We start from the raw sequence: 26,864 nt of genomic DNA on the forward strand, positions 1-26,864 counted from the left end.
GTTTTCATGCTTTTTTATGTTATATTACTCACAGGAAGAGGCAAAAAGGTTACAGCAGCAGGTTGTGCAGGTGTGGTCTGGTTATAAAGATACAACTATACTTGAAGTAAAACTTCTCCCATGAAAGATGATGGATTTGAGAACTAAATTAGGAGTTGTAATTAAACAAGGAATGTTGCAGATCTTTAAATGTTATCTTCAACAAGGAATGAGGGGAGAAACAAGAAAATTGAGTTGAAGCAAGTACAGAAGCAAATAATGGTTTAAGAAACAACTGTTTATCTAAGACAACTACATCTTTTTATACACCAAAAAGGCTGTGATTTTTGTCAATGCTGTTAGTGAAGTTACTCATTTTGGGAGTCCAGTAGGGATTTTTGTGTGTGTGAAATTAGCCACACGTTCCCTGGGAACTGCTGTGACAGCTGTAGTCCTGCTTTAAGCAGTGCTGGGTAATTTCTTTCTGGGAGCTGGTGAGGCCTTCCAAGTGCCTTTGGGGGCTTTCAAACAGATCTCTGACAGTGGTGTTACTTTTAAACATGAATTAGAAAGGGAGGGAAGGGAAGCACAAGACCCACAGCTCTGTGACAGAAATCATGAGCTGAGTCTAGCTGTTGGCTCTCCCTTCTCTCTGGGCAGTTTGGGCTGAACAGCAATGACTGCAACGCCCTCCAACTGGACTTGATATTAAAGCAGCTGAGAGACATAACTGGTCCTTTTTGCACATTGCAATCAATGCAGCTTTGCAGGGGCTGGAAAGGAGAAGTATGAAAGGGAATAAGTTGCCTGTTTCCTGATCTTTTCCCTAAATGCTGTTCTCTTTGTGAAGCTACCTTTCAAATCTTGCTTCTGTATCGCTGTATTCTTCCTTTGCTCTACCGTTCCATGTCCAGGCACAACCTCTTGTCCATGCCCTTCCCTGATCAGTATGGGTCAGTGCCAGTGCAGGACTGATACAAGAATAAAATATAGATGTATGAATCATAAAATTGCTGCAATATATAAAATCACCTAAGACAAGGCTCTGCTCTGCCTGTCCAGACAGGTCTGCTTTGTACATCTATCAACAGAGCTGTTTGGCCAAGGAAAAGAAAGAAGAATGGTGCTTCAAACAGACTAAAAATAACAACAGTGGAAAACGGTCTAAAAGCAATTTTACTTCATTGAAAACCAAAGGAATGCTGAGTTTCTACAATGGTATTTTCCATCGGATTAAAACTGCCCCCTTTACAACATTGATCGTAAATACTGTTTTCATTGCTTCAGTGATATTATTGTACATCTGGACTGAAGGTGGGCATTCTTGGATATTACTGGTGCAATGTTGCTGGTGTATTTGCAGGAATGGACTGTGCACAAGCTGGGAGGGAGAAGCAAATTTCTTCTCTCCTCCACATGTGCTAGTTTTTAAATTGTTTGAGAACGTTTTGTGTTAGGCTAAATGGGAAGCCAGGTCTTTTTATAGTTTTGTTTCTCTGCTTTCTTAGCTCTTATTTCTGGTCTTGCGGGAGTGGTGTCCTAATTAAAACATTCTGCCTTCTGAAGCCTGTTGAACATATGTCAATTGTGTTTTTAAAGGAAAAAAAGGTCAAATAAAATGGAACAAGGAAAGTCTGTTGGAAACTTTAAATTTCTGCTTTCTGTTTAGGTGTTTGGTGCAGTTTGCTTCTCTATATGCCTCTGTATAATTAAATCATTAACTGTTTCATGGGTTTTTAAGCGGCACACATTAAAAATAATTTTCTAGTAAAAAAATACAGAATTATGCACTCTTACTGAAATAGAAACTGTAATTTAAGATGGCTTGATGTGGTAATGTGGATATTGCCTTTAGATGGAAATCTTAGAAAAATCTGTCTTAATAAAGAGCTTTATTTATGCGTCCTAATCGTTAACCTTGTTTCTTTGAACATTAACAATTGCCATTAATGTCATGGGAGTAACCCCTCAAGCTTTCCTGTAGCTGATGGATTCACTAAGTGCAAGACTCGGTTGCCCTTTCTCGTGGGTGCAATGTTTGTCTGGTTGGTAGCATGTAAAGAGCCCCAGGCTGCTGTGGTGGCTTTTCCATTTCCACTGCCTTGTGAGTGCTGATAGCAAGTCACCCGGGCGTCCTGCAGCTCCTGAGACATCTGGAGGGGCTCAAGTGTTCGCTGTGGCTTGGAGTGTGCTGTCTAAAGGTGTGGCCCTGGCCAAGGTGGAGGGGAGAAGGTCAGGTTGGGGTGAGCCGGCCCTCACCCTGACTCCTTTCTGCTGTTTATTTGGGGCAATGTTCCCCTAGAAAACCTGAAATGCCCCTGACTCTCATTGCTTCTTACCTCTTTTGATTCTTCTGTGTTTGGTTTTTGTTTTGTTTTCATTTTTTTTAAAGCAGCATGTACTAATGCCCCGGGGCTTTTCATGAGGGCTACCAGCATTAACATAATGTAAATACATGACAGTCAAGTCCTCTGTGCCCAGAAATCCTTTCAAGTTACATTACTGCCAAAGCCTGACAGCCTCAGAATTGTGAGTGCTTTAATCAAAGCAGCTGCTCAGCAATGGTTGTAAACTTCTGATAGTGGGGTCAGGTAGCTCTTGGCACTGGAAATGATCTTTCTTCTGCTAATGTGAAGTGCAGGTGGAGTACATTAATACCTTCCTACAAGTGCAGGTGTACTCCAGCTGGCTGGCTTTGCTTGCAAACCACTGAATGCTGGGTAGAAAACCTTGTTTTTTAGCCAAAATGGCTAGCAGACCCAGTGCAGATATGAAAATTGGAAGAATTCTTTCAAGATCTGTGAAAGAACTACTATCTGGATCATTTAGACAATGAACTTCATGCACTACTGCACAATAATCAGTAATTCCAGGCTAAGCTGCTAAAGGTAAAATTATTAGCATTATCTGTTAAACACTTGGCTAGTGAAACAGATAAAGCCTTTGCTAGAATTCATCTTCACTGTTTAATCTCCTAAAAAAACTCCCTGAAGATTTTGCAATGCCATAGTTTGCAAGTTTATTAGAGAAGCAGAGCTAGACAGAGCATAATTATCTTGGTAACTTTTTTTTGCAATTTCCCACTTCTGTAATTGACTCTAGAGGTAGACTTCTCTCACTCTTCCATACTTAGCAGTGTGAAATACCTGGTTTAAATGTCAGCAAACTGACATTTAGGTGTACTGCAATTGCAAAGACAATACAGGTTTATCATCCTCTGAGCAATTTTATTCTGCTCTAGCACAAATTGTGCTGAAGGGAAGTAATTGCCATACTGAAGTAGCAGCAGCAGAAGTTTCACCAGAGTCGCCCTACTGTAATTTGGTTGGAGGAGCTGTGGAACTGAGAGCTTTGCTGTGCACTGTTTTAGTAGTGCTTTGGGACACGTTACCCAGCCTGATTATGGCAAAAATGTGGTGATGTTGGAAGGATCTGCAGGGATAGAATGGAGAGAGGTCTTTAAAGTAGCATCAGGTTACTCCTGAGAGAGTATGAACTCATCCAAAAGAGCTGTGATAGATGTTCATCTGGAGCCAAAGCCATGCAGTTCCAGAGTTATTTAAAACAAACATCAAAGCCTTTAAAATCCTGAAATATGTGACTGTTAAATATGCTTTTTAAAAGGATGTAAAAAAATATAGAAGACAGAAAAGGAAAGAATTTGCAGAGATACTGAGATAAATATATACAGATAATATGTTCTAGGAAACAAGAGCAGGGTGCCTGCCAGCAGAAACTGTTGCAAAGGTACAGCTAAAATGAAAAACAGTGAGAGTGTGAAGAAAGTAATGGGGAATAAACAAGTATTGTCTTCACTGGCATGTGAACTGAAATGAGATTACATGTATTAGTTATGAAAACCTCCTTCATTATCAAAATATCGTTTCAGCAACAGACACAATTATAAGTAAAGAAAACATGGGCAATGTTTCACAGGCTAGATATTTCCTCCTTTTGAAGTTTTTCATTAAATGTGGAGTTTTTTGAATTATTATATTAAAAACGAAGTAAGTATTCACTGGTAAAGTAATTAATAGAAAGTGTGAATGGCTACTGATGTTCAGAATTAATGTAATCTGCCATGGTCCTGAAAGACTCATTAAGAACTGACTGGGTCATGTATCATGAATGATAAATCTTTAAGAATTGCCAATGTCTGAAAACTGCTTTTAAAATGATGGGAGTCCTTTCCTTGAAATTTATGCAAGTAAAGTTACAGCCCTGTTCTCGTTTTCTTTTCAAAGGGAAAGTAGAGCATGTCAGGAAGGAAATAACTCCATGAAATAGTTGAGTATGTAACAATTTCTTTGGGGGTCAGGGGTGGTGTGTGAATATCTCATTCTTGTTTACTCACCTGTTTATTTCTGAGGTGATTACTGGAATCAACACTTGCACGTGAGGCGTGTGGGAGGAAAAACTATTTGCCGTGGCTGGCGCTGTGTGTAGTGACAGCCCTCGTGATGGATGTTCTGGGCAAGTTTTGACGTAGCAGCCTGAGACTCAAGAGACAGGCAGGCCAGGACCCTAGACGGGGGGAGCAAACTAATTCTGTGAGGAGCTGAACGCCACGTTCCTTCAGGAGCTAGCAGATGCAGGGGCAGCGCGCATTTCACAAGCACCAGGAGTGCCAGCAATCAGAAATGCAGTCTCCAGCTGGGCTTTGGCGCTGTAGCTCAGGCCTGGCACCATGCTCTCGCTGCCACGGCAGGGCTGGGCAGGAAGGCAATGCTCACACCAAACCTTTGGTGCCCTCTTTTAGGGTTTGGCTACTGCATTGTTTCCCACTGAGAAGTACAGGCTATGGATCTGTGGGATCCTGCAACTTATGGGGTAGTGGAGTTGTGGAAGAGGAATTGCAGCCCTGTTCCCAGCCTCATGTAAAGCCTCAGGATTTCCCCCTTATCCTCAGGTCTGTGTACCTAATGCAGAAATCCAGAGAGGACATGGCATTGGAGAACTGTAGTTGGGAAGGATGGCTGTCGCTCATTGGTGGAGGTTTGCCATGGTTGAAACCCCGTTTGACTGATCTCCACAGTGTGGACCTACCCCATTTCTCAATTTTGTGAGGTGCATGTCCTTCCAGTGAGGAGTGGCTCCTAGTCCCTGCATAGTTGTCATATTTTGAGTTGAGTGAAATCTGAGGTACGGGAATCTTGAGATAATTGTCATGGCAGTTCTGGAGAGAAAAAGAAGTTTATAGATGAACCAATCATTGAAAGGCTGTTGTAAGATGCCAGTGGTAGGTAAAGGCTGGCAAATGTGAAACCTTCAGCTGATAGATTTAAGAAGCAGGTTTGATTCAGTTGTGTAAGCACAGGCCTCTGGTCAAACAGTGATGCTCTAGGACCTCTTGTGGCATCCATTTACTAGCAGGGCATGCACAGGATGTCCAGTGACCTGTGGCAAATGTTCTGGTCCCAGGAGAAGCCTCACACATCCCAAGGGGTTCACACACTATGAAGGGTTAGTGCAGCTCCGCCAAGGCAGAATGTGTGTGCTCGTAATGCTGAGCAGCTGCAGAACACTTCACAGCATCCCATTTCACATCACAACTCTCACAAGGACGTGTAGGCACATGAAAGTCAACAGAAAGGCACTGCCTGGGATCCAGAATATGACATGATTGTACTCCTAATAATTTGCATTCCTTTCTGAAGAGCCCATTGCACAATTTGGCTGCAAGTGGCTGAGATCTCGTTTTGGGTGTAATGAGAATTCACAGATCTTAGAATCTGTGTACATATGATGGTAGTATCTCAAAAAATGCTGGACTGCATTATTTGCTTCCTTAATACATAGTTTGCTCCTCTTGCATATTTTTATCTGTCTTTGTTTCACCCATTTATTTTTTTATTTTTGATTTAAAAAGTTAGAATCTTTTGTGTATTCTAATCAGACCCTGATTTGGGTCTGCTATTTTAAATTTGAATTTTTTAAGTTTATATTTGCTAAAGCCTTTTTAAAATTTGAGATTTAAAATCTTAATAGCAAAGCTTCTTAAAACTACTGACATAAATTAAATGGTTAATTCTACTGGGTTTACCATCTCTGTGAGGCTGCATTGTAGGAGACTGTAGGTAAACCTGTGTCAGGATGCAGTCTTTGCCCAAAACCAGCTACGTTCCATAGCCATGGGTTTCAGCTAATCAGCACATGCAGCAAAATGTCCTTTTTGGAGGACTTCTTCCATTGCTCTATGTTGAGTGAGGGTTAGCTCAAACATCGGTTTCTGAAGGGCCCTGTGATTGCAACAGTACTGTACATTTGGTAATACTTGGAAATGCTGCAGTCATTTCCCTTTCCTGTGAAGATGCAAGTTCCCAAACATCCTCATCTGGCCTGTAATTGGTGATAAACATCTCTGTTCACAATTTGTTTAGATTGTTTGTCTACTGTACCAAGTTCTGTGTAATGGCTCATTGCTGTACTTAGAGTGAGACTGCCTAACATTCATTTCTTGAGAGTTGAAAGAAGGGATATCTAGAGTTCGTATGGAAGTACAAAAATAATGAGGAGAACTTGAGAGAAAATCCTCCCAACAACTTATTCTCTGAAATTATTGGAATGCACAGTGGAGAGACATTTTATGTTGTGATTTACTACCCATCTGTACCAAAAAAAAATAGGCTATGTTATTTCCAAAGTTTTATTTTGGGTGACTCTAATTATAAGCAGATTTTTACTTTGTTTTATAGACCTGATCTACGATCTGCATTTTTAATTCTACACTTAAATTATCTATACACAAAGAGTTGATGTAAAATTCATGGAAATAACAGTGTAATGATAGAGTATAAATTTCACAGCTGTTATTAAGAAAGTAGGCCAACATAGCTCATATTTACAAAGGAAAAGAGATCTAATTGTCAGCTCTTTTGAAAACAAAACCCAAAAAAGCCCTAGACCATCTGTCCAGTATGGGTTGTTTTTTATGATTTTCTTAAGGGAGCCTCCATAGGTCAACAGTTTCCAAGGCAGATTACATTTAATTGCTGTAGTGGTTTTATTAATCTGCATTTTAATCTTGCCAAACTTAATATTTGAATAATCACCCCTTTGATTTTTTTTTCATTCTTAAATATATGAGGGAAGAAGGAGAATTCTGGCAATTTAGCTATTTTCAAGTTTTTTATCTCTTTTAACAGCAGCTTTGAATGATTAATGTGAACAAATGCCTTTTAGATTTGTCTGCCAGTGGAAAAGTATACCTGAGGTCATTCAAGTGCTGTTAATGAAAATGACAAAAGCAGTGATTTGTTATTGCAGCTGCCACTAGTTACTGTTTTATAAATCATATGACCTGATGAAATACTATGTTATTGCCCTGCACCTGGTAACCTAAAAGAAAAGTCAAGCAAGAGAAAGATATCTAGCAGTTAACAACAAATCTATTTTGGGGAAAAGACCCTCTTTTTTTTACCAGCTGGGGAGTGTCGGATAAACATGGGGGAGAGGAAACCAAGCCTCAAACCCCAACATTTTACTTATTTCTAGAAGGAAATATAAAATTAATAAACCCACCAAGAATAAGAGTTGCTAGACTCATGATCTGTAAGATACCCACTAAACATCTTGTGCCATAAAAACATGTTTGTGCGTCCCTCTGTGATTTCCCTCAGTATTCCCTCTGTGGGTAGGTTTTTTCTTCCTTCTTGATAATCTGCTTTCTGCAGGGAGGAAGGGTCTCTCTATCAGCCTAGGACCTGAGCAGCCGTTTGAGTGACCCCTTTGGAAAGCTGTGCGTGCTGAACCTGTTTGGGTACGCAGAGTTGTTATTCTTGGTCACCACAAGGCTCTTCCACTTTGACACAGATATCAAGGTCTTCTCAATTTCTAAGTCAAACATAAGTGGGAAGACTTTCCTTAATGTGACCCTTGGTTTATTTATTGTGTGTATTTTGTTGAGTTTTTTTTTTACTTCTGCTCAGGCTGGTTTTTGTCACCTATTTACTTTCCTGCAGGAATTGCTTTTTTTAAGAGATCATGTAATTTTTTTTTCTTCGCTGTGGCATCTTGCAGGCATAATCAAATTGAAGTCCAATTCTCTGTATACCCATCAGGAATTAACAGCAGCAAAAGCTATGCTATCCCCAGCTGGATTTCCTGGGGAGTCTTTTCTTGCTGAGTGGTTTTCTGAGCTGTATAATCACATATTTGTATGATAATCCCTTTATATGGGGTCACTGCAAAAGGAAAGGATGATCTGTTATAGTAGCATTCCCTTTACTTACAACACCAAATTCTCTTAAAGCTTTCTGTTCTGGTGGAGGTTTTGCTCAGACTTACTTTGTATTCTGCTGTGGACATATACATGAATCCTAGCTTGAGAATTCAATAAAAAAATTATGGATGTTGAGGCCTTAGATAACTGATAAGTTAAACATGTTCATTTCCACCACATGTTGTCATTGCCATGTTGTCATTAGGGCCCACATATAATTACAATTTACCAATATAACTTCCTGCAAAGCCAGACATCATATTGTACATTTGGTATTTATTGATTAGCATACTTACCTGTCATCAGTAAATCACTGTGTCTCTCTGCAGGAGTAGCCTCTGCTGTACACCACAATAATAGTGCTGCTTAGAGTCCAAGTTTAATGAGGTTTGAAATTATCAGATTAGTTATTGATGTAAACCAGTGTGGCATTTGCATTCTCTGAACAGAGAGACATAATTCTCTCTCAGGGTTTTTTCCTAAAGAAGTACAGAGAGAAGAACATAAAAACAATTCTTATCTCTATTCTACTCCTGTTATTTTACACATGTCTGTGTTGCAGGAGGATGTTCAAGGGTCAGGCTTGCTTGTATTTAATTCTTAGGGAGTCTGAAGGGAAAATAATGTGTTTGTGTGTCCATACCCAGAAAAAACAAGCCAAAATACCAACGCATTTTATCTCTGAAGAAAAACCCAGAAGACATTGGTATTATTTTAGTATACTGTAGATCAAGTGCCTTCATAGCTCATGTTTTACATGATAATCAGCATAAACTTGACCCTAGACCAATGAATACACATGAATACTATACTCCATAGTTTAGACAAACAGCTGTATTTTATATTTATCCTTTTACTTTGAAAAACTGTAAGACTAAAACAGCAACAAATGCAGCAATGCAGATGTTTTTTCTCCTTTAATGCATAGTCAAATAAACATTTATTTCCCAACAGCAAAATGCTTTTAAAAAAATATTTTCAGTTTTCCCTAAACCCCAGTTTTTAGGATTTTATTGTGGGGTGAGGAAAACAAAACAAGGAGACTTCCTTGGGTAGGGGGAAGATAGTGCCTTGTGAATTCTAACATCAACAGAACAATTTAATAATAGAATTCCTCTGCTGCCTGATTTCTGCTGTCTTCTTTAAACCTTAAACACGTGGGTGCCAGAAGAAACCTTTTACATTTTCAACCAGTCTCTTCAATTCCCCATTGAATTGTTGCCATTAGTTTGAAGACTGTGTTTGAGCTTTTGGTAGAACTGTGATTCAAGCAATCAGGGGTAGGAATCTCTTTCCATATGCCTGTAGAGTATTCTCTGCTCTCCATCAAAGCAGGACTGTGTTGGCTCTTGAACATTCCTCATAATTGGTTTCCTAGCAGGACTGTCCATGTTTGTCTGAAACAAAAGCAAGAAGGCCAGTTCAGTCCTGACTACTGTGGTTAATGGAGGTTGAGAGCAGGGGTGGAGTCTGTGCTGCTGGGCCTGTATGCAGAATATGGCTCCAAATGTGAGGGAGTTTAGCAGGATGAGTTTGGTTTGCTCACTACTCCTAGGAAGAATAAGAGAACAGGGACAATCCAGACAGGAATTGTCCTGTCAACATGGTTTGGATGGAGTGGCTGCAGTGGAAGGAGCAGCTGAAAATTGCTGGTATCCAAACCTGCTTTCTTCTGCTAAGAATTGTTCCTACAGCTACAGTTAGGTTCCAGAAAAAAACTGATGAGTCCAAGTGCCTGGAGGTGCAGAGTACTGATGGAAAAAAAAAAAATGCTAAAAGCCTTTTATGGCCTGAGATAAAATTGCGCTTATAGTTATGGCCTGAGATAAAATTATGCTTATATATTGCTGAAGATTGCAATGCAAGATGTTTTCCATTCCCATCTGTATGGCAGATTACCTTTGTCAAGTGGGCAGTTTGCCTTATCTCTCTCTTTGAGTGACCACAGTCACACCTCCCTGGGAGGGGACATTGCTGATAACAGACTATTGAATGTCACTGCATGGCTGATAAGAACTACAGCATCCCATTGGGAGATGTGAGCCCAGAGGGAGAAGCCAAGCATTCCTACCTGGATACAATCTGAGGTTTCAAGCATTGCTACCCAGATATAATCCAGAGGTTTTGAGACACCAGCATGTCTTTCTCCATGGGATTCCCCAGAGGAACAGCAGCTGCCTCTTTTTCCACTGGATCTTCAGAGGAAGAATCCATCCTTCCCTGCAGGATCCCTGCTCCAACAGAACCACCCCTGACACTGCAGGAGGGCTGAGCCACAATTCCAATGGGACTGCTGCCAACACCCTGACCCACAGGGTGTCAGGCTGGGTTCTGACTCTGTCAGTGTTGTTCTAGTGTACTGCACTGTTTATTTTATGCTTTTATTTTTTTTCCTTTTCCCTATTAAAAAACTGTTATTTCTTGCTCCCATATTTTTGCCTGAGAACCCCTTAATTTAAAATTTATAGCAATTCGGAGGGCTGTGGAGGGTTTACATTCTCCATTTCAGGGGAGGCTCCTGCCTTCCTTAGCAGGCACCTGTCTTTCCAAACCAAGACATATATCAACCTTGTTTGGGAAAAGTTTCCATTCCTAGAGTTTTCCTGCTGCAATTCATGGTTTGTAGCAAATAAATTGAAGCTCTGCAGGTGTGTAACAGCAGAAAGGTCTAGTGGTCAACATAAACACCAGATAAAAGGAACCCTTTGAAAGTCCATCGGCTTATGATGAGTTCTATTGGTTGTGTTCAGTTTGGCCTTGTCTGTTAGCATGGAGAGGAGACCTCTAAAGATTTGGTTGGTGCTGATGTCTTTCATGGGTTGAGATCTTCCTCTTCCAGAGGTGTCATTTGAGTGGCCCCTTTTTAAATGCTGCCATAATTTGAATATAAACTGTGTTTCATATCCTCATGAGCATGTAGTTTTTAGAGTGGTACATAGTTTTTGTGTTAATAGCGAATATCAAGAAAATGGGAAATTGTGCAGTCCTGAAGCTCTAGAAACCTAGACAGCCAATAGAAATATTCAAATACACACTATTTTAGAAAAAATTACACAGCTTATTTATAACTGTCCTGATTTAAGCCCTTATAGTTGATTAATGAATTTGGGGTTGGCAGTATTGACATTTCTCTTTTGTAAGTGCAACTGTGTTGCTGAGTTCCCTATAGCTACACATACTAAAAAAATACTGAGAAAAAAGGACAAGAATGCATTGTTTTGCCACTTAGCACTTAAAGCCAACAGAGGGAACTTGAAAATTTTCTCAAGATTTGGATTAGAGGGAGTGGTTTAGTCATTTAAAGCAGCAACTGCTCTCAGCCAACATTTGGAAATCCAACTGATTTGGGTTTGGCTTCTCCTCCAGTGCCAGCAGGGAGGCTGCATTTTGAGACTCTATAATAATTTTATTGTTACACATAAACCAGAAAACAATGTAGCATGATTTTTTAGTTATGTCAGCCTGCCAGAGGCAGTGGCAGTAAAAGCCAATGTTGGCTTAGTTTTGCAAGGAGGGTAATAAGCAGGAATGTTTAAAGGTCGTAGAGCATGTTTGACTGAGCAGGAATGACTTTTTTCTATAGCCGTTTGTCAGAGGAAAATACCCAGATACTTTACATACAAATTTGCTGTTTTCTGAAAAAAAAAAAAAAAAGAAAAAAAAAAGTAATGTGTCTTGGAATCTTTCTCTTCACCCATTTTGCAAAAGGGGACAGCATTGGGCAGAGTGTTTTACTTTTCTCAGTTATATTTACTCTTGCAAAGACCAGACTGAGATATAGATATATAGATAGATATAGATATATGTAGCAATGGGATAATCCAAAATATACTGAAGTGATATCAATGGCCTCTGGATTTGGTGTTAAAAAGAAAAGAGATCCATTAATTTGGTTCTTAACTGAGTCGTGCATTTTGCTTGTGTTCTTGGTGGATGTAGTTGAAATATTTGCCTGCAGGTGAGGTGTGGATTCAAATATTAAAATTCTGTGTGGAAAAGAGTTTGAGGGGAGGGTGGACACAAGTTTTCCCTCCCTTTGGTGTAAGAGGAACTAGGCATTTCTTGTTGGTCTGCTGTGTGACACTTCAGGCATTTCTATGAAATAAAGAGCTCGTGATCTTGTAGTAACCTCTTTGGGAGACTGAGGTTGGATGTAACTCATAAAGAGCTTCCTGGCCATGGAAATCCTTTTCCTCTGTTATTTTATCTTCTTATAAGCTTCACAGACAAGCCAGAATTCTGTGTTTTCATCACTGTGTTCTGTCTTCAAGTAAGTCTTTTAGATTATGGGCACATCTGTAAATATTTCAGAAGCCAAATTTATACTGCCTGCCTACATGCATTACCTTTAGAGTGCTTTGGAGGTAATAGGGACACTTAAAAAGTAGTGCCTTGGCCCTACACTTCAACCTTGCATTTTCCTGCACATGCAGGGCTCCCTAGTAAATCTGATCCCACAGTAAATCTAAGGTAGGCAAACGCAATGCCTACATTTCCCGAAGAACTGCAAATCCACTTGGTTTAGAGTACTTGGCTTTTTATGTGAGTCCACCTTTCCATTTTTGGTGTCATAAAGCTTTTAAATTAATTAAAATTCAATGAGTAGTGTTTTCAGGTGCAGTGAAGGAGGCATTTTAAGAAGGACAGCATTCTGATTACTGCTGGAATCTCAAGGTGTTTTATTTAAAGCAAACTTTGTTGCTGGTGCAGCATTCTGGCCTTTCAAATTTCTGAAGATATTGAGCACAGCCTGTCATCTGGCAGAGGGGGTCATCACATGTGTGCCTGCTGCTCCTGCTGTCAGTTTGTCTCTTTGAACAGTTTTCTGTTGAGGAGTTTCTCCCTGTGCTGTAACATATGAGGTTGTTTAAGATTTTAACAGCAAAATCGTTTCAGTTAAAAATGCTGGTAATCTTCTAGCTCTGTAATTTTTCTACAGTAAAATACAATAATGCCAGTCCTCAGGAGTAATTTTTAGAGGCTTTTGCTGCGACTTTTTCATCACTATTTTAAAAAATGAAATTCAGCAGCGATGTTCAGGAATGCTGCCCATACGAGAAATCTGGGAGAGCTCCGAGCTCCATATGAAGCAGAGGGGGATGGAGTGGGAAAGTTCAGAATTCCTGCTGGATCTACAGTTCTTTCCATCTCTGAATATTGGACCTGCCTTCCATGGCATTTCCCTGAATAGATATGCCATTATCTGGTCTCTTTGGTGTATGCAGGGTTTCCCAAGTGAACTTTGTCACTTTTCTGCTAATATAAGGTGCTATCCAGTACTCTAAGTGGGGATGTGGCAGACAAACCATGCTCTCATTATGTGTCTGTACAGAAATTACACGATTGCAGAAATGGCAAGTTTGGGAAAGCATTTGCAGCATGCTATGTTTATTTCCAGTCTGATGCGTGCTAGGCATGTCACAAAGTTGTTTTTCATTAGTTGTGTATAAGGCAGCATATATTATGCAGCATGAGTTACAGATTTTGCTTTGTGGGAACTTTTCTCAGCCATCCGTCTGGGACACAAACATGCAATTACTTACATTTGCTTGTTACCAGGTTTTGAAAAGACTGGGACCACTGTAGCACTTCCTCCAAAGACACCCTTTAGAAAAAAGGAGGTGATTATTGCAGGGTTAGCCGTGGCTCAAAGTATAAAAAATCTAATAACCTTGTTGAAAATCTGTTCCCTAATTTAAATATGAGGTTTATGAATCTTACACTTTAAAAGGCTTTCTTGCATCTTCTAGTTCTTGTGCTTACTATGTCGAGACAAATATTTTTCTTGCTGTAACAAATGCAGTTCCATTTCAAGGTGCTCCATGTAATTCCTCTAGAGATGTCATTCACTTATTTAAACTGTGCTTAGGAGAAACACAAGGAAAGTACTGCCTTTCTAGACAGCAACTTCTTTGGAGACAGAAATCATCATAGAATTCAGGAAATATTGATGTTTGTATTTAGTAGCCAAGTCTTTGGGGGCACAAGATCTTATTGTAGTATTTCAAGGCCTTTAACATCAAAGTTGACTTACCATCTGAGAGCTTAATATAAGGTCCAAGAATAAGGTAAATAATGAAAGGTTAATGCAATCTTAGCTGGAAGAGACTTCCATCTCTCACCAGTTGTTTACAATGCAGTGTGACACATCATTACTAACCTGCACAGCCCTTGGAAGTGGCCAGAGTCAGATTTTACTTTCATGTTTGCTATTCTTAAACAGTAAATTCATAAGCTTGTGGGAGTCTCATGCCTGATTCTAGGAAAGAGCATGGATGTAGTGAGGTGAGAGACTAAACAATTTAAGGAAAAACAAATGTTTGAAGGCCGTATCTCCATTTGAGTGCATGTAGTTCCATTTACACCAACATATTTTCAAGCATTGAAGTTTTAGGACACCAATGCTGGTAACTTGGAAGAGATGCTTATACTTATGTTAGGAAAAGAAAGGACAGGGGATGTATTCCAGTGGGTGCTTTCCATGATGCCTCAGCCAAATTTGGAGTATGGTCCCCTCTCATTGAGTATTTGCTTTTCATAGCAGCTGTAATTTTGTCTACAACTGTTTAGTATCACAGGGCTTTTTAAAATTTTAATCAAAATTGGCTTTACTATGAGTGCTGCGTGATGCTTTATAGATTTCTGCTGCAGAACATCCATTACCTGCTCTGTAGCTTTTTTAATTGGTAATGATTTATAATTTATTTATAACTTGATCCAATTCCCTCTTCCTCTGAAAAAGTACATGACTAGGTGATTATTTTCTCAGGCTTGTGATGAGTTTGACATAGTCAAAGAAATATAGAGTAAGAGAAATACTACCACTATTGAACTGTGGTGTCAGTAACTCTCTAGTAACTCTTGCTGCTAAAAGATTTTTTTTCGTTCTTGTTCTTTTCTAGCCTTCTCTCTGTAAAAACTCATAAAGCATGTGGTTATGGGGAGTGAGAATCTCTAGATCTTTGAATGATTTTTTTTTTTCACCTTACAAACTACTTCTGAGTCATATTTGCTTTTCCTGATGCAGATAATTTTTCACCTGTCAGCAACAACACTTGTATACAATGAGTGACAATCTTGTCTGTCTCACTGAACATCATCAGGGGAGCCATCTTATTTCCATTTCTGATTATTTGTCTTATGCATTAATCTGTGAAGCAGAAAAAAACCCTGCCTGATGGAGCAGCTGACACAGAGGAAAACCTTTTTATCTTTTTACTTTCCTTTAACAATCAGGAAAATATGAAGGACAGCAAGGAAATAGGTTATGATGATCTGTATTAATGCCCTTTCAGTAGCAGTTGTTCTGATAGTAAATGTCTTGCTGCACTGATTTGCAATATGATTGGATTTGATGAAGCACATCTATTACACTGAAAAAAAACCCCTCTCCAAAAATAACTAAGGCTTTCTAGCTGGGACTCAAAAACTGAAATTGTAGTGTCCTGTGGGAGCTATTTCTCACTTATCCTACACCCTCCACTGTGAGTGGCTCCCCTCACCACCATGGTGCAGAAATCCTCATCCAGTAGCTGGAAACACTGTCTGGATTTCTACTCCTGACTTCACCCGAATGGCAGTTTCAGGGATCGTCGGGCGCTCCTCAGTATTGCCGTGGGGGATGTGTGTCAATAAATCACTTCTGCGTCTGATCCCATTCCAGCAGAAGGCATTTTGGATGGCAGCACTCCACCACCCCAATGGGACACGTCCCCCAGGTTCCTGGCAGTGCTTGGCCCCCACAGAGCCTGGTGGCACCCGAGGACTTGCAGGAGCCACTTGGCCATGTCTCCTATGCTCTGCATGAATATTCAGCCTTTGCCAACAGCCTGGATTCTTTTAAAAGATGGACCAAATATTTGGCTTTCTAATTCCTCCCAGGTCCAAATCTGGGCTTAATCCGGAGGTGAGTTTGGGCTGTGCCTGTGTAACACTAAGGGAGTTCCCGGTGGGATATGCCAGTGTGCTGCTGAGGAAGGGGCTGCCAGAAGCTGCTTGGCCGGGGCAGCTGTGAAGGGGCTGCCCTCTTCTGCACGATCCTAAGCTTACAATGAAAATCTCCACTGTGAATTTTGAGGCGTTTGTTTCTCCTACTCAGCTGGGTGGACTGCAGAACATAAGATTCTTATCCTTACTTACTTAGAACTGATCCCATTTTCTTCTGGTTTGAATATCTTGCAAAGCCAGCAAGTATTTGCACTCATTCTCCTAAACATGGAAAATTTGTGAGTTTTGAATCTGCTCTGCTGAGCTGCGGCTTTCTTAAATAAAAACTTATAATTTTTACATACAGCAGCGCAATCAGTTCTAGCAGTATTCTTATTTTGTACATCTGATCTTTATCTATGAGTCATTTCTGAAGCGTTTGACAAAAATATATTTTGTAAGATGAGAACTTAAAAAAAAAAAGGGCAAATTACCAGGCCGTCCAGTGGATGTCTTTTGGGGAAAAATAGAAATGTTAATAATTTTCCCTCTTTGCTTCTCCAGTTATGAAAGGGGATTGAAGGTTGAGCCTGACCCAAAGCAGAATGAAACTAGAAGTCTTTTTTTTTTTCCCTGAAAGCTCAGGGTGATCAGGATCAAAGATCAGAGCTCAATGTAAACTGGACAATGCTGAATAAATTGTTAAGTGTCTGAGATTAACATTGATATTTGTCCAACATGTATTTCAAAGTCAATAAAAGTAATATAAAACTTGCCTTTATATAGATATGATATCCATAAGAGAGGGTGTAGTTTATTAGGATGAGGCAGTTGTAAATGTTTGTCTAAAAAAGACAAAATGAAAAAAATCTGTTGTGACATGGGGTATGTTTAGTGCTTCTCCTTTGGCTTTTAAACAATGCCAAATGCTGAATTTACATTGGACTGTAAGTTTGTATAGGCCTGCCTGAAATCAAAATAGCCTTATTTATTTAAACTTGGAGTTTTTTTCAGATTTGGGGTTGACTGGCACATATTATAACTATGACCAATTTTTTCCTTCCAAATGAAGCACACAGCAAAACACAGGACAAGGTTCTATCTCCCAGCTTTCTGAAGCTGTGAAATATTTCCTTTGCCTTTAGTATTGTTTTCCGTGTTTCCCTGAGGTCTATATTCAGTTTTATATCAAATGAGGGTCTTGCCTAGTACATTTCCTGCAGGGTATTGAAATGTCATAACTTTGCCCAACTCCTGCATTGCAACTCCTGCTCACATTCTCTGCAGCCCTGTAGCTGCTGCCTGCTTCAGAATTATCTCAGCTATGTTCTCTGCTAGGTCTCCGTGGCTTTTAAATTGTTCCACTAGAATTTACACATCTCACCCTCTGCCTAGAAGTAACTGCCTAAAACTACACAATATTCCATATTTAAGATGAAATTATGCATTGAATTCTGGTATATGGTTATTATTTATCACCTTATTTTAGGCTATATTGTCCAATGCCCTCTGTTTTGGGAGTTTCCACGTTGCAATCATTCATCTTCTATCCACTGAGATGTAAATGAAATGCAGCCTTTGTGGTTTTTTTGAAATCCGGAGAAATTAATACAGGCTTCTTACTGTACAGAGATTCTCAAGAAATATTAGATGAAGCAATATTAAGTAACCTAGTTCAGCTACTTCCGTCTGAATTTGAAGGGACAATTATTAATTTTTTCACCAAGTGATGGCTGCACAAAGTGATTTTTGTGTAAGGAGATGCTATTGTTCTGAGGAGCCATTTTAATTTGAGTTAGAAGCTTTAAACTTGTTGAGAACACACATTTTCCAAGCATACACATCCAGGGCTTTGTGGTTCTCTCTTCTTTTTTAGTCAGACTCATTCCCTAATAGACCAATGAAGAGAGCACGCTGATTTTATCTTTTCCAGTGCTGATTTGGACCATCTTTCCACTGAGCCATAGTCTATGTTTCATTAGTCTGACACTGTGTTTTTGCTGACAATGATCTTAACCCTAGAACAAGACAGGAGCAGTACAAAAGCTACATGACACCCCGGAGCAGGGTGCTAGTTTATCTGTTGTAAATGGTAAATTGCATCTCAACTACTCCTTACAGCTTCGCAGTGTTCACATAACTTGACTCAGACGGTGGAACTCTTCTCACCCAATGTTTATGAAACGTGGTGTCCTTTCTCTTTGCTTGTTCTAAGATACTATTGCAACAAGGCCACAAGCTCTTTAATGTGTAGGAGCTGTGTGTTGCCTGCAGGACTGGTAATCAAACAAAAAGCCACGTGGCTTACAACTCTTTTGCAGAAGGAATTGCCTGACTGATGATAAATTAACCTAAGTGCTGGAGTTATTCATGTCTGTAAAAGATATAAGCAGTGCTGATCTGGAAATGACTGTTTAACTGTTTTTATATTTTATATTTGAGAAATATCAGGAAAACTGATTTGGTGTGTTAAAAGAAAAAATCTATTTACCTTTCAAATTACAATGCACATTTTGATTTCTGAGCACCCTTGTTCTGTGCCAATGAGTCTGTCAACTACTAAATGCCACAGCTTTTAGTGCACAGCATAACTTTCATCAGAGAGATGCTGCTATATAAAAGTTCTAACTGATTGCCCGTGTAGAGTTCACACAGAATTCACAGCATGACCAGGTTGGATGAGACCTTCAAGATCATCAAGCCCAACCCAGCCCCCAACACCTCAACTAAACCCTGGCACACTGTGCCACATCCAGACTCTGTTAAACACCTCCAGGGATGGTGGCTCCACCACCTCCCTGGGCAGGCCATTCCAGAACTTTTAACTCCTTCCACGGAAAACTTTTTCCTAATATCCAACCTATCTTTCCATTGATGCAGCTTTAGACTGTGTCCTCTGGTTCTGTCAGTGCTGCCTGGAGAAAGAGACCAACCCCACCTGTCCACAACCTCCTTTCAGGAAGCTGTACGGAGTGGTAAGGCCACCTCTGAGTCTCCTTTTTCTCCAGGCTAAACAGCCCCTGCTCTCTCAGTGGTTCCTTGCAGCGCTTGTGTTCCAAGCTCATCCCCAGCCCTGCTGCTCCAGCGTCTCCACGTCCTTCCCAAACTGAGGGGCCAGAGCTGGACACAGCACTCCAGGTGCAGCCTCACCAGTTATTCAGATTATTTTGCACTAACTATTACACAGAATATCCACCTATATAGGGCTAAATCTGGGTATACATCAGAAACATTTCTAACATGAATGCCTTTGCCATGCTGAGAACTTTACATGCCGAGAGAAAAAACAGGTGTTCCCCTACCTATGCTACATTTTCCTGATAATATTCCAAAGTGCAAAATCTCATACTTACAGAAATTTCTTTTGGGTCGTTTCTTTTGATTGAAAAGCTTAATTTAGTAGTTGCATTTGCCGGGGTAGCTCTCCAAATTCCTTGACCTGCTTTTTTGTTTTGTTATTTTCTTAGGGTGGATGGTTTTAGTACCCACTCTCCATGTCTGTGCTGCTCATAATAGTGCCTGACTCCTCTTTTATACATATGACAGGCAAACATTGGCTGTGGTTTCCGTCAGAAAAAGCTCCTTTGGGCTCCTATGCTCCACTGATAGAAGAGCCTGTTTACACTGAAATTATCTTGACATCTCTACTGATGTCAAGCTCTAATGACATGAAGCTGAAATCTTTACTTCATTGAAATCTTGCATGTATTGTCCAAGTCCTGTGACCAATGTTTTCCATTTTTTTATCAAAGTTCTTTTTATGAAATCTGCAGTCCATGTTGAAATGAGACAAAGAGCATGAATACCCTTGCACTGAAACCAGCTTTCTTCTTAGAGGCAGCATTATGACAGCACTTTGGAGTGCTCTGGGAGAACCTTTTTCTGCTCAGACCCATCAGTGTCAGGCTTTTGTGTGCTCCTACCTGGCCAACCTGCTGCCCCACAGCATCTAAGGAATGTTGAAACTTTTTAAACTTATGTGAGGTCCTCTGTCATTTTTCTTATAGCTGTTGCCCAGGTTATGGCTTCATTTTCAGTTGGGACACGTCTACGTTTTGCTCTCCTTTTTTTCCTCTTACAGAGCCTCCAAGGCAGAGCATGAGCGGTGTAGGACTGGAACGTAAACTGAGGAACTCAGCTGAGGTTGAGCCTCCAACAATGCAGTACACTCATTTATTTTATTGCAGCTCACCCTACTGGTGAGCTTTGTGTGTGAGATGTGCATCCCTTTTCCCACAGCACTGGTTCTGCTGGGGAGGAAATGTGCGTGGTGTGCTCTCCTCCAGCAGAACCTGGTGGCAGAGCAGGGCAGCATCACCTTGAGAGACCTTGGCCTGTCCTTAGGGAAGGGCAAATATCACTGTGATCTATTTTCTATTGATTGCCATTTCATTAAATCCCCTTCTGTATTCATTGCAACTTTACACAGGATTTTGGAGTCGTTTGTTCCTTTCCCTAATGGGAATGGGCAGGAGCAAATTAACTTCTAATGCTTCATATACAGGCAATTATATACTGAAGTATCTGAGGGCCAGAACTTGACATGTTAAAATATGTCTATAAAGAATCTCATTTGTAGAACTCCTTAAATTTAAAATAAGAAAAAAACACCTTATTAATAACTATGACTCTGGAAAAGTTACAGAATGAAAATCCCAATTATGTTAATGGTCCCTCATGATTTGTACCAGTATTTAACTATTTGATATACATAGATTTGAAAAAACCTTACATGGGTTTATGCGCATTCTTTTGCAAAAGCCTAATTATATCTTATTTTTTACTCTAAACTTTATTTGCATTAAAGGAAAGCTCATTTAAAATCTCATTTTTAAATGAACAATAATGAACTATTTAGGTTTTTTTCCTATCTGCTGATGTTCAGGGGGACCGCATATAAGATTATATCTTTGTGAAGTTAAACTGTGCAGTGACTGAGAGTCAGTAACCAATGACTTTGTGTTCAAACATTTTCTTTTCTGTATTACAGGCATTAAAAAGTTCTGTAATACTGCTTAAATTGAAATAAACTCATCCTGGGGTTTTCTCCCTAAGTTTATTTTTTACTATTAAACTGAAGAAAATACTTCTGCAAACCTCTGGTGCCTTGAACAGAGGAGGCTATTTAGGTGCAGGATTTGTTGCAAATTTCATGCTTTGTTGTATCCTTGACCATGCTCTGAAGAAAAGTTTGAAACTTAATGGGTTGCAGAAACGATTTAGCAATGCGTTTCTGTGTCAGCTCTTTCCACTATGATCACTTATAGCTTGATACCCAGAAAATTACCCATCTATTTCCCTTTCCAGAATATTTGCAGCCCATAAGAGTGGATAGTTTAGTTTTTAACCAGGTGTGCTGCTGCGCTGTAAAATTACACGGTTTAACCTAAATCCCACCCTTCCTTGTGTTGCGTGCAAATTCCACTAGATGTCATCTGGTGCCACACTGAAGGAGAAGGTTTGAACCACCGTGCCCATCAGCTCGGCCTTGGGGAGGGGGCGTGTGGGCGCAGGCTCTGGGCGGGGACACTGCAGTGACACCTTTACAAATGGTCCCTTCTGGCATGAAAGACTCCTGGTGGGACTCTGAGACCTGCAGGTAACTTCTGATGGGGCCTCTTCCCTTTGGATTCCCTGTGCTGCCAGGTGTAGGGCGCAGAACAGCCCTAGGATCATGACGGGATGTGCTGCACAGGAATCAATTGTTGCTTGATTTATTCAGTGGTTAAGCTGGATGCGCTTTCCAGAAAGAAAATAAGGGAAATGGAGAAGTATCAAAACTGAGAAAATGCTTTCTTGCTATATATTTGAAAATAGCCTCATAAAAAGTTAGGTTCTCTCTGCAGCAAAGTTTTGCTCACAGGGATGCAGGGAACAGTGTTCACAGCTTCAGTCTTTACAGTAGGTCAAAACAACCAGTAAGTTGTCTGCAGATATAGGGATGATTAAGTGATTTTTGTTTCTGGGTAGAAGTTGGCATTGCCTGCTAATAGTCACTGCCTGAGGAATTTGAATAATTTCTATATTCGGGGCTTTAGGTTTTATCAGTAAGGCTGGACAAATCTGACGTGACCCATTTCTGTAAACTCTCTTAACCATTGTCCTGCTGAGTGAGGGCAGACTGGAGTCTAGATAGCACTGCTGGAAACCTGACCTCAGTTGTACTCTGTGACCTTTCTGTTCCTTTTTTATTCCTAAAAGCTGTCAAACTGTCATGTCATTGTGCGAGCCTGGTGGTTGTGGCCATCTCAGTAGGAGAGGAAACGATGCCATGAGAAGCTTGGACAGTTTTTACAGGAATTTTCACCCTACCCCTTCAGTCAGGCTTCTCAGAGGTGTGCTGTGGTTTGGATACAGAGCACTGTGTGCCGTGAGACTTTGCATTCACACTTCCACCACAGCTCAGCAGTGAACAGGGCTCCTCACACCCCCTCCAGGTGTGTCCTCCTTTGCAAGATGCCAGTTCTTCATCTTGTCATAGTTCAGGGACAAGATTCAAGATTGATTATTAATTATAGTGAGGGCCAAGTCAGAACGTTTGTCTATGTTAGTCCAGGGCTCCCCTTTCCTCCAGATGTTTGCTCTAGTGCCTGAAGAGTTCCTGGCTGGACTTTGGGCTTTGTTTGAACACCCAGAGTGTGTACCCAGTTTCCTTTAGACTGACATAAACAAGAAGCATGTTTCCAAACTCATGGCTGGTCAAATTCTGTTCAATATTTAGTCTTCCTCTGTATCTAAAGCTGCCTTCTTGACAAGCATGGTTGACAAACCATTTACCACAGTAAATACATTACAGACTTTTTCCATAGGAAGTACAAAAATCGGGGGTTACTGAGTTATTAGTGTTATGCAGAGAGTCTTGTTTTATTTTTAAAGTTAGCCCTCTAATAGCAGAAGCCTTCTGGCTACAGTGACTTGAAAAAAACCCCAAACCTGTTGTGACTCCAGTGATGAGGAGTTTGTAGGCAGCTGCTGCTGACACTTCAGTACTTTGGCTGTGTCACAGACATGAAGAGAAGCATTGCTAATCTGCTCTGTTTCTTTTTCTCTCTGAACACAAGACTAGAGCTGTCCTGAAAGGTTTACATTTCTGCATTTCATGCTCTACTCAAGGTATTTTTACTTTCATTAGTGAAAGGAACCATGCCACTTTCACAGGGCAGGTCACTGAAGTAGTTTAGAGAAGTGCTCTAAGGCAGTGTGGTGCTTAGGCTGTGTGGTGCTTGAAGAAATTGAGGGGAAGTGCTCAGCAAAATGTAAATGTTGATCATCTTTGGGGTAATTTCAAGAGGGTAATTTCTGGGGATGTTTTGAGAAATGAGGGGGTATGAGTTTATTTTCAAAATAGGCACATTGGTTCTTGCTTGATTTAAATCCCCTTAATGATTAAAACCTTTGAGGCTTTATCTACCCAAGAAAAGCCAGGAGATAAATTTAAGTCTCCTCTGACTTTGTTTCTGAGCATCCAAGGCAATTTTTAATCATCCAATTTATATTAAGCAAGAACTTGTTTTTTGATTTCTGCCTCTGTTTAATGACTAATGATTTAATTTCAAAAAGCTTCATCTGTAGACATTGCACACTCTGATAAAACAAACTCATTTCTATGAAAGGAAGATGAGAGCATCTAATTTTGTCATGCTCTACTATCTATTTTTTCTTTTCAAACTCATTTCACAACCATAAAGAAGGTGACATGTGAAAAGCCCGTTGCTTCAGTGTGGGCAGGGATGGGTGGCACTGAGGAGTCTGTGGTGGTGAATTTGAACTGTTCATCATGATCTCAGCTTTAATTTCCTTCCTGTTTCATTGTTCGTAATAATGCAATGTTTCCATGGGTGGCCTGTTCAATATATGGGAGAGATTGATACTATGCCATACCATATTTTTATTTAGGATAATATTAAAAATATCTGTTTTGGGTAATTAGGTCTTCCAAATGGGAGAGTTCAAAGCTAGTCTGCTAAATACACATTCAGCGTCTGCTGGACTCTTGAGTCCTTCCATAAAGAAAACTGAAACAGAGAGGAGTGAATTCACTTCAAAAGTGTACCTGAAGATGGTACAGTGGTTGATTTTTCCACTGGAACACTAACAAACAATGAGAATGTCTTTTCAGGAGTAAGACAGAACACTTAAAGAAAAGTCTGAGTCACTACTGTTAAATCTTAAAGCTTTCCATGTACTTCATCCTGTTTTCCTGCACTGCTCTGTAGCTGATGGCCCACCTGATTCAACCGTTGTTTTTAGAGACAGCGAACGGAACAGCAGATTTCCATTCTCTCATGGTATATCTTTTCCAAAGAGGGAAAGTGAAATCCAGTTTAAGAAAAAGGCCCAACCCACAGCTGTGAAACCAATATGTGACGTTGGGGCTGTTTCTGAGCATGAGTGGATGGACATGAGTGCACCCACCTTGTACATGAGCCAAGGGTGACAGAAAGCATCTGTGTGTTCTGGGTCATCCACATCCCCCAGACCTTGTTCAAACAACCACTTTGGACAGGCCTGCTATAGAAACAGACATGTAGTTCTGGGCTTCCAGCATCCCAGAGCCAGGCCTGAATTTCTGCTGTTACTTGTTTGGTGAAATGTGGTGATGTTGTACGGGATGCCCAAGTGGGCTGGAATATCTCTAGAGTTAACAATCTGGGTGACTGATTTTTGCTGTTGCTATTAGGTTTGTATTGCAAATAAGCTGAGAGACTTGAAAATAGCCAAAGTTGTTGGGTTGTGCAGAGTGAAATAGTTTCTTTTTGAAGAAGAAATAAATCTTTTTGCTCTCTTACGCTACCAGATTATGAAGTAGGGACAGATGCTTGTGGAAGAAAGTCAAAAGTCCGTTCTTCCCTCCTCAGAAACTCAGGTCTATCCTAAGTGTGTAATACATGTTGGTGCAATTGCTATGACAGTCTCCTCTCCTACCAACAAGCCATTCAAAAATAAATAAAAACCCTAACTATCCATGCTATGAAATATTATTTTAGTCAGAAATTTCATATGGGTGTATGGCTAAATCATAGCAAAATTGGGAAACGACAGGGGGGAGCAAAGGAAGATCAGGGCCATAACAATTTGAGGGATTTACAGTCAAAAGAATAATGTTACTTGAATGCAGTGTCTGTTTGAAGGGTAGCTGATATTTCAAGGGTCTCTTTTATCTTCTGTGAGCTTGAAGTTCTGCAAACAGAGGCATTTGGTCCATGTAAACTGTGTTAAAGCAAACATGGTGATGCACCTTGTGTGGGAGGCACTGCTGTTGTTCCTACTTCACATCAATTAGACTTATTCCTAGTGATCCTGGAAAATAAAATAATTTAAGAGTGACAACTGGAGACTGGCTTACATCATTACAGGAACATCAAGGTGTTGCAGTCAGACTCTCAGGAACACGTTACTTAAAAATAATACTGGGAGTCTGGGGTCTTCTGTATTTATAAGCTTTGAAAGGAAGATGTAATTTCCAATGGCTTCCAGCTACTACAGTAGGTGATAGTAGGGGTTGGCACTTTTCTATGTTCCTTCCAGCTGTTTTACATCTGACACAGATTTTGGTTCTGCCCTGGAGGTCCAAAGTCCCCAGGGGGTGGCAATAAGAACATGGTCTGTTCTGGCCAGGAGGTGAGGTCTCTGAATTTATAGCTTCTCCCTTTGGTACAGAACAGAGTGGAGCTCACAAAGCTCATGTTATTCTGGAAAAATGGAGAATTTGCATGGGTGAGATAAAATCTTGTGTTGCCAACCATGCGATACCAGTGTCTCGTGATGGGAACTCATAAAACCAAGGCATTCTTTGACTTATTTTCATTATAAGCTCCAATGTCACAAAGGTCCTCAGCACTAGAGTTTTGGGAGTGCTGTTGTTCTTAGTTACATATTTCAACCATAATCACAACTTTTCTTTTTTGGGGGTTGTGAGGATGGGTCTGTGTAAGTCAGTATCAGCTGCAGAGAGAAATGGTGAAGGTAAAATTAGTATTTGAATATGGAGATGAGGAGTAGTAACACAGTGAGACTGAAAGGAATTGTGTGTTTCAGTATGTCAGTAGCTACAATGGAAAAATCACTTCAAATAAGATGTAAAAACACTATAAATCTTTATTCTAACTGTATTTTAATGAATAGTTACTTATTATTTTTCAATAAATAAAACAGCAAAGGTGCTACATGCCTGCCTGTTGAATACCAACTTAATAAAAATAAAGCTTATACAAACCTTATATAATTTAAACCATATAGATTTTAGGACACGTCCATTTAGAATATATTTGCATAGTACAACAGCATTCTGGAACTCACACCTATTAACACTTCACAGATTTTTAAAAGAGATATCATTGTCTTGGCATTTTCTTGTTATGCCAAAAATTATCAGTCATCCTAGTTTTTCTTCTGCACTTAATAATCTTTTCCCAATGATCAGCTTGGAGGTCTTGCACTTCCTAACAATCAGCAGTTCTTTGGGACCTAAGACACGGTTCAGTGTTCATAGTGCAGGTCAAAACTTGGTTTCCACATGCTGTCTTGACTCCGTGGCATGTGAGAGCAGAGGATTTTCTCCCCGTGCTGCTCTCACCCTTATGAAAACCTCACCAGCTTTTATCGTGCATCCTGTTGCCTGTGGAGCTGTTTACATCTCCCAAGACAGGGATTTTCCTTGGCAAGATCCAACCACTTTGGAGGATCTCTTCACAGGATATTTGACAGAGTCTACTTGGCTCTTCACGCCTCAGATACT

At 40.2% G+C, this 26,864-nt stretch overlaps 1 protein-coding gene across 1 annotated transcript; it reads right to left on the bottom strand.

Moving 5' to 3' along the window:
* Nucleotides 1–9,399: 9,399 nt before the first annotated feature.
* On the bottom strand, nucleotides 9,400–16,812 carry RGS13 (regulator of G protein signaling 13). Its single transcript, XM_058030357.1, is given in 5 exon segments — nucleotides 9,400–9,597; nucleotides 12,330–12,496; nucleotides 13,744–13,805; nucleotides 16,340–16,420; nucleotides 16,790–16,812. Coding segments are annotated over 4 exon segments (504 nt in total). The 5' UTR covers nucleotides 16,417–16,420; nucleotides 16,790–16,812.
* Between the last annotated feature and the right edge of the window lie 10,052 nt (nucleotides 16,813–26,864).

This window comes from Melospiza georgiana, chromosome 9 (genome assembly GCF_028018845.1).
Source record: "Melospiza georgiana isolate bMelGeo1 chromosome 9, bMelGeo1.pri, whole genome shotgun sequence".
NCBI classification, from domain to species: Eukaryota; Metazoa; Chordata; class Aves; order Passeriformes; family Passerellidae; genus Melospiza; species Melospiza georgiana.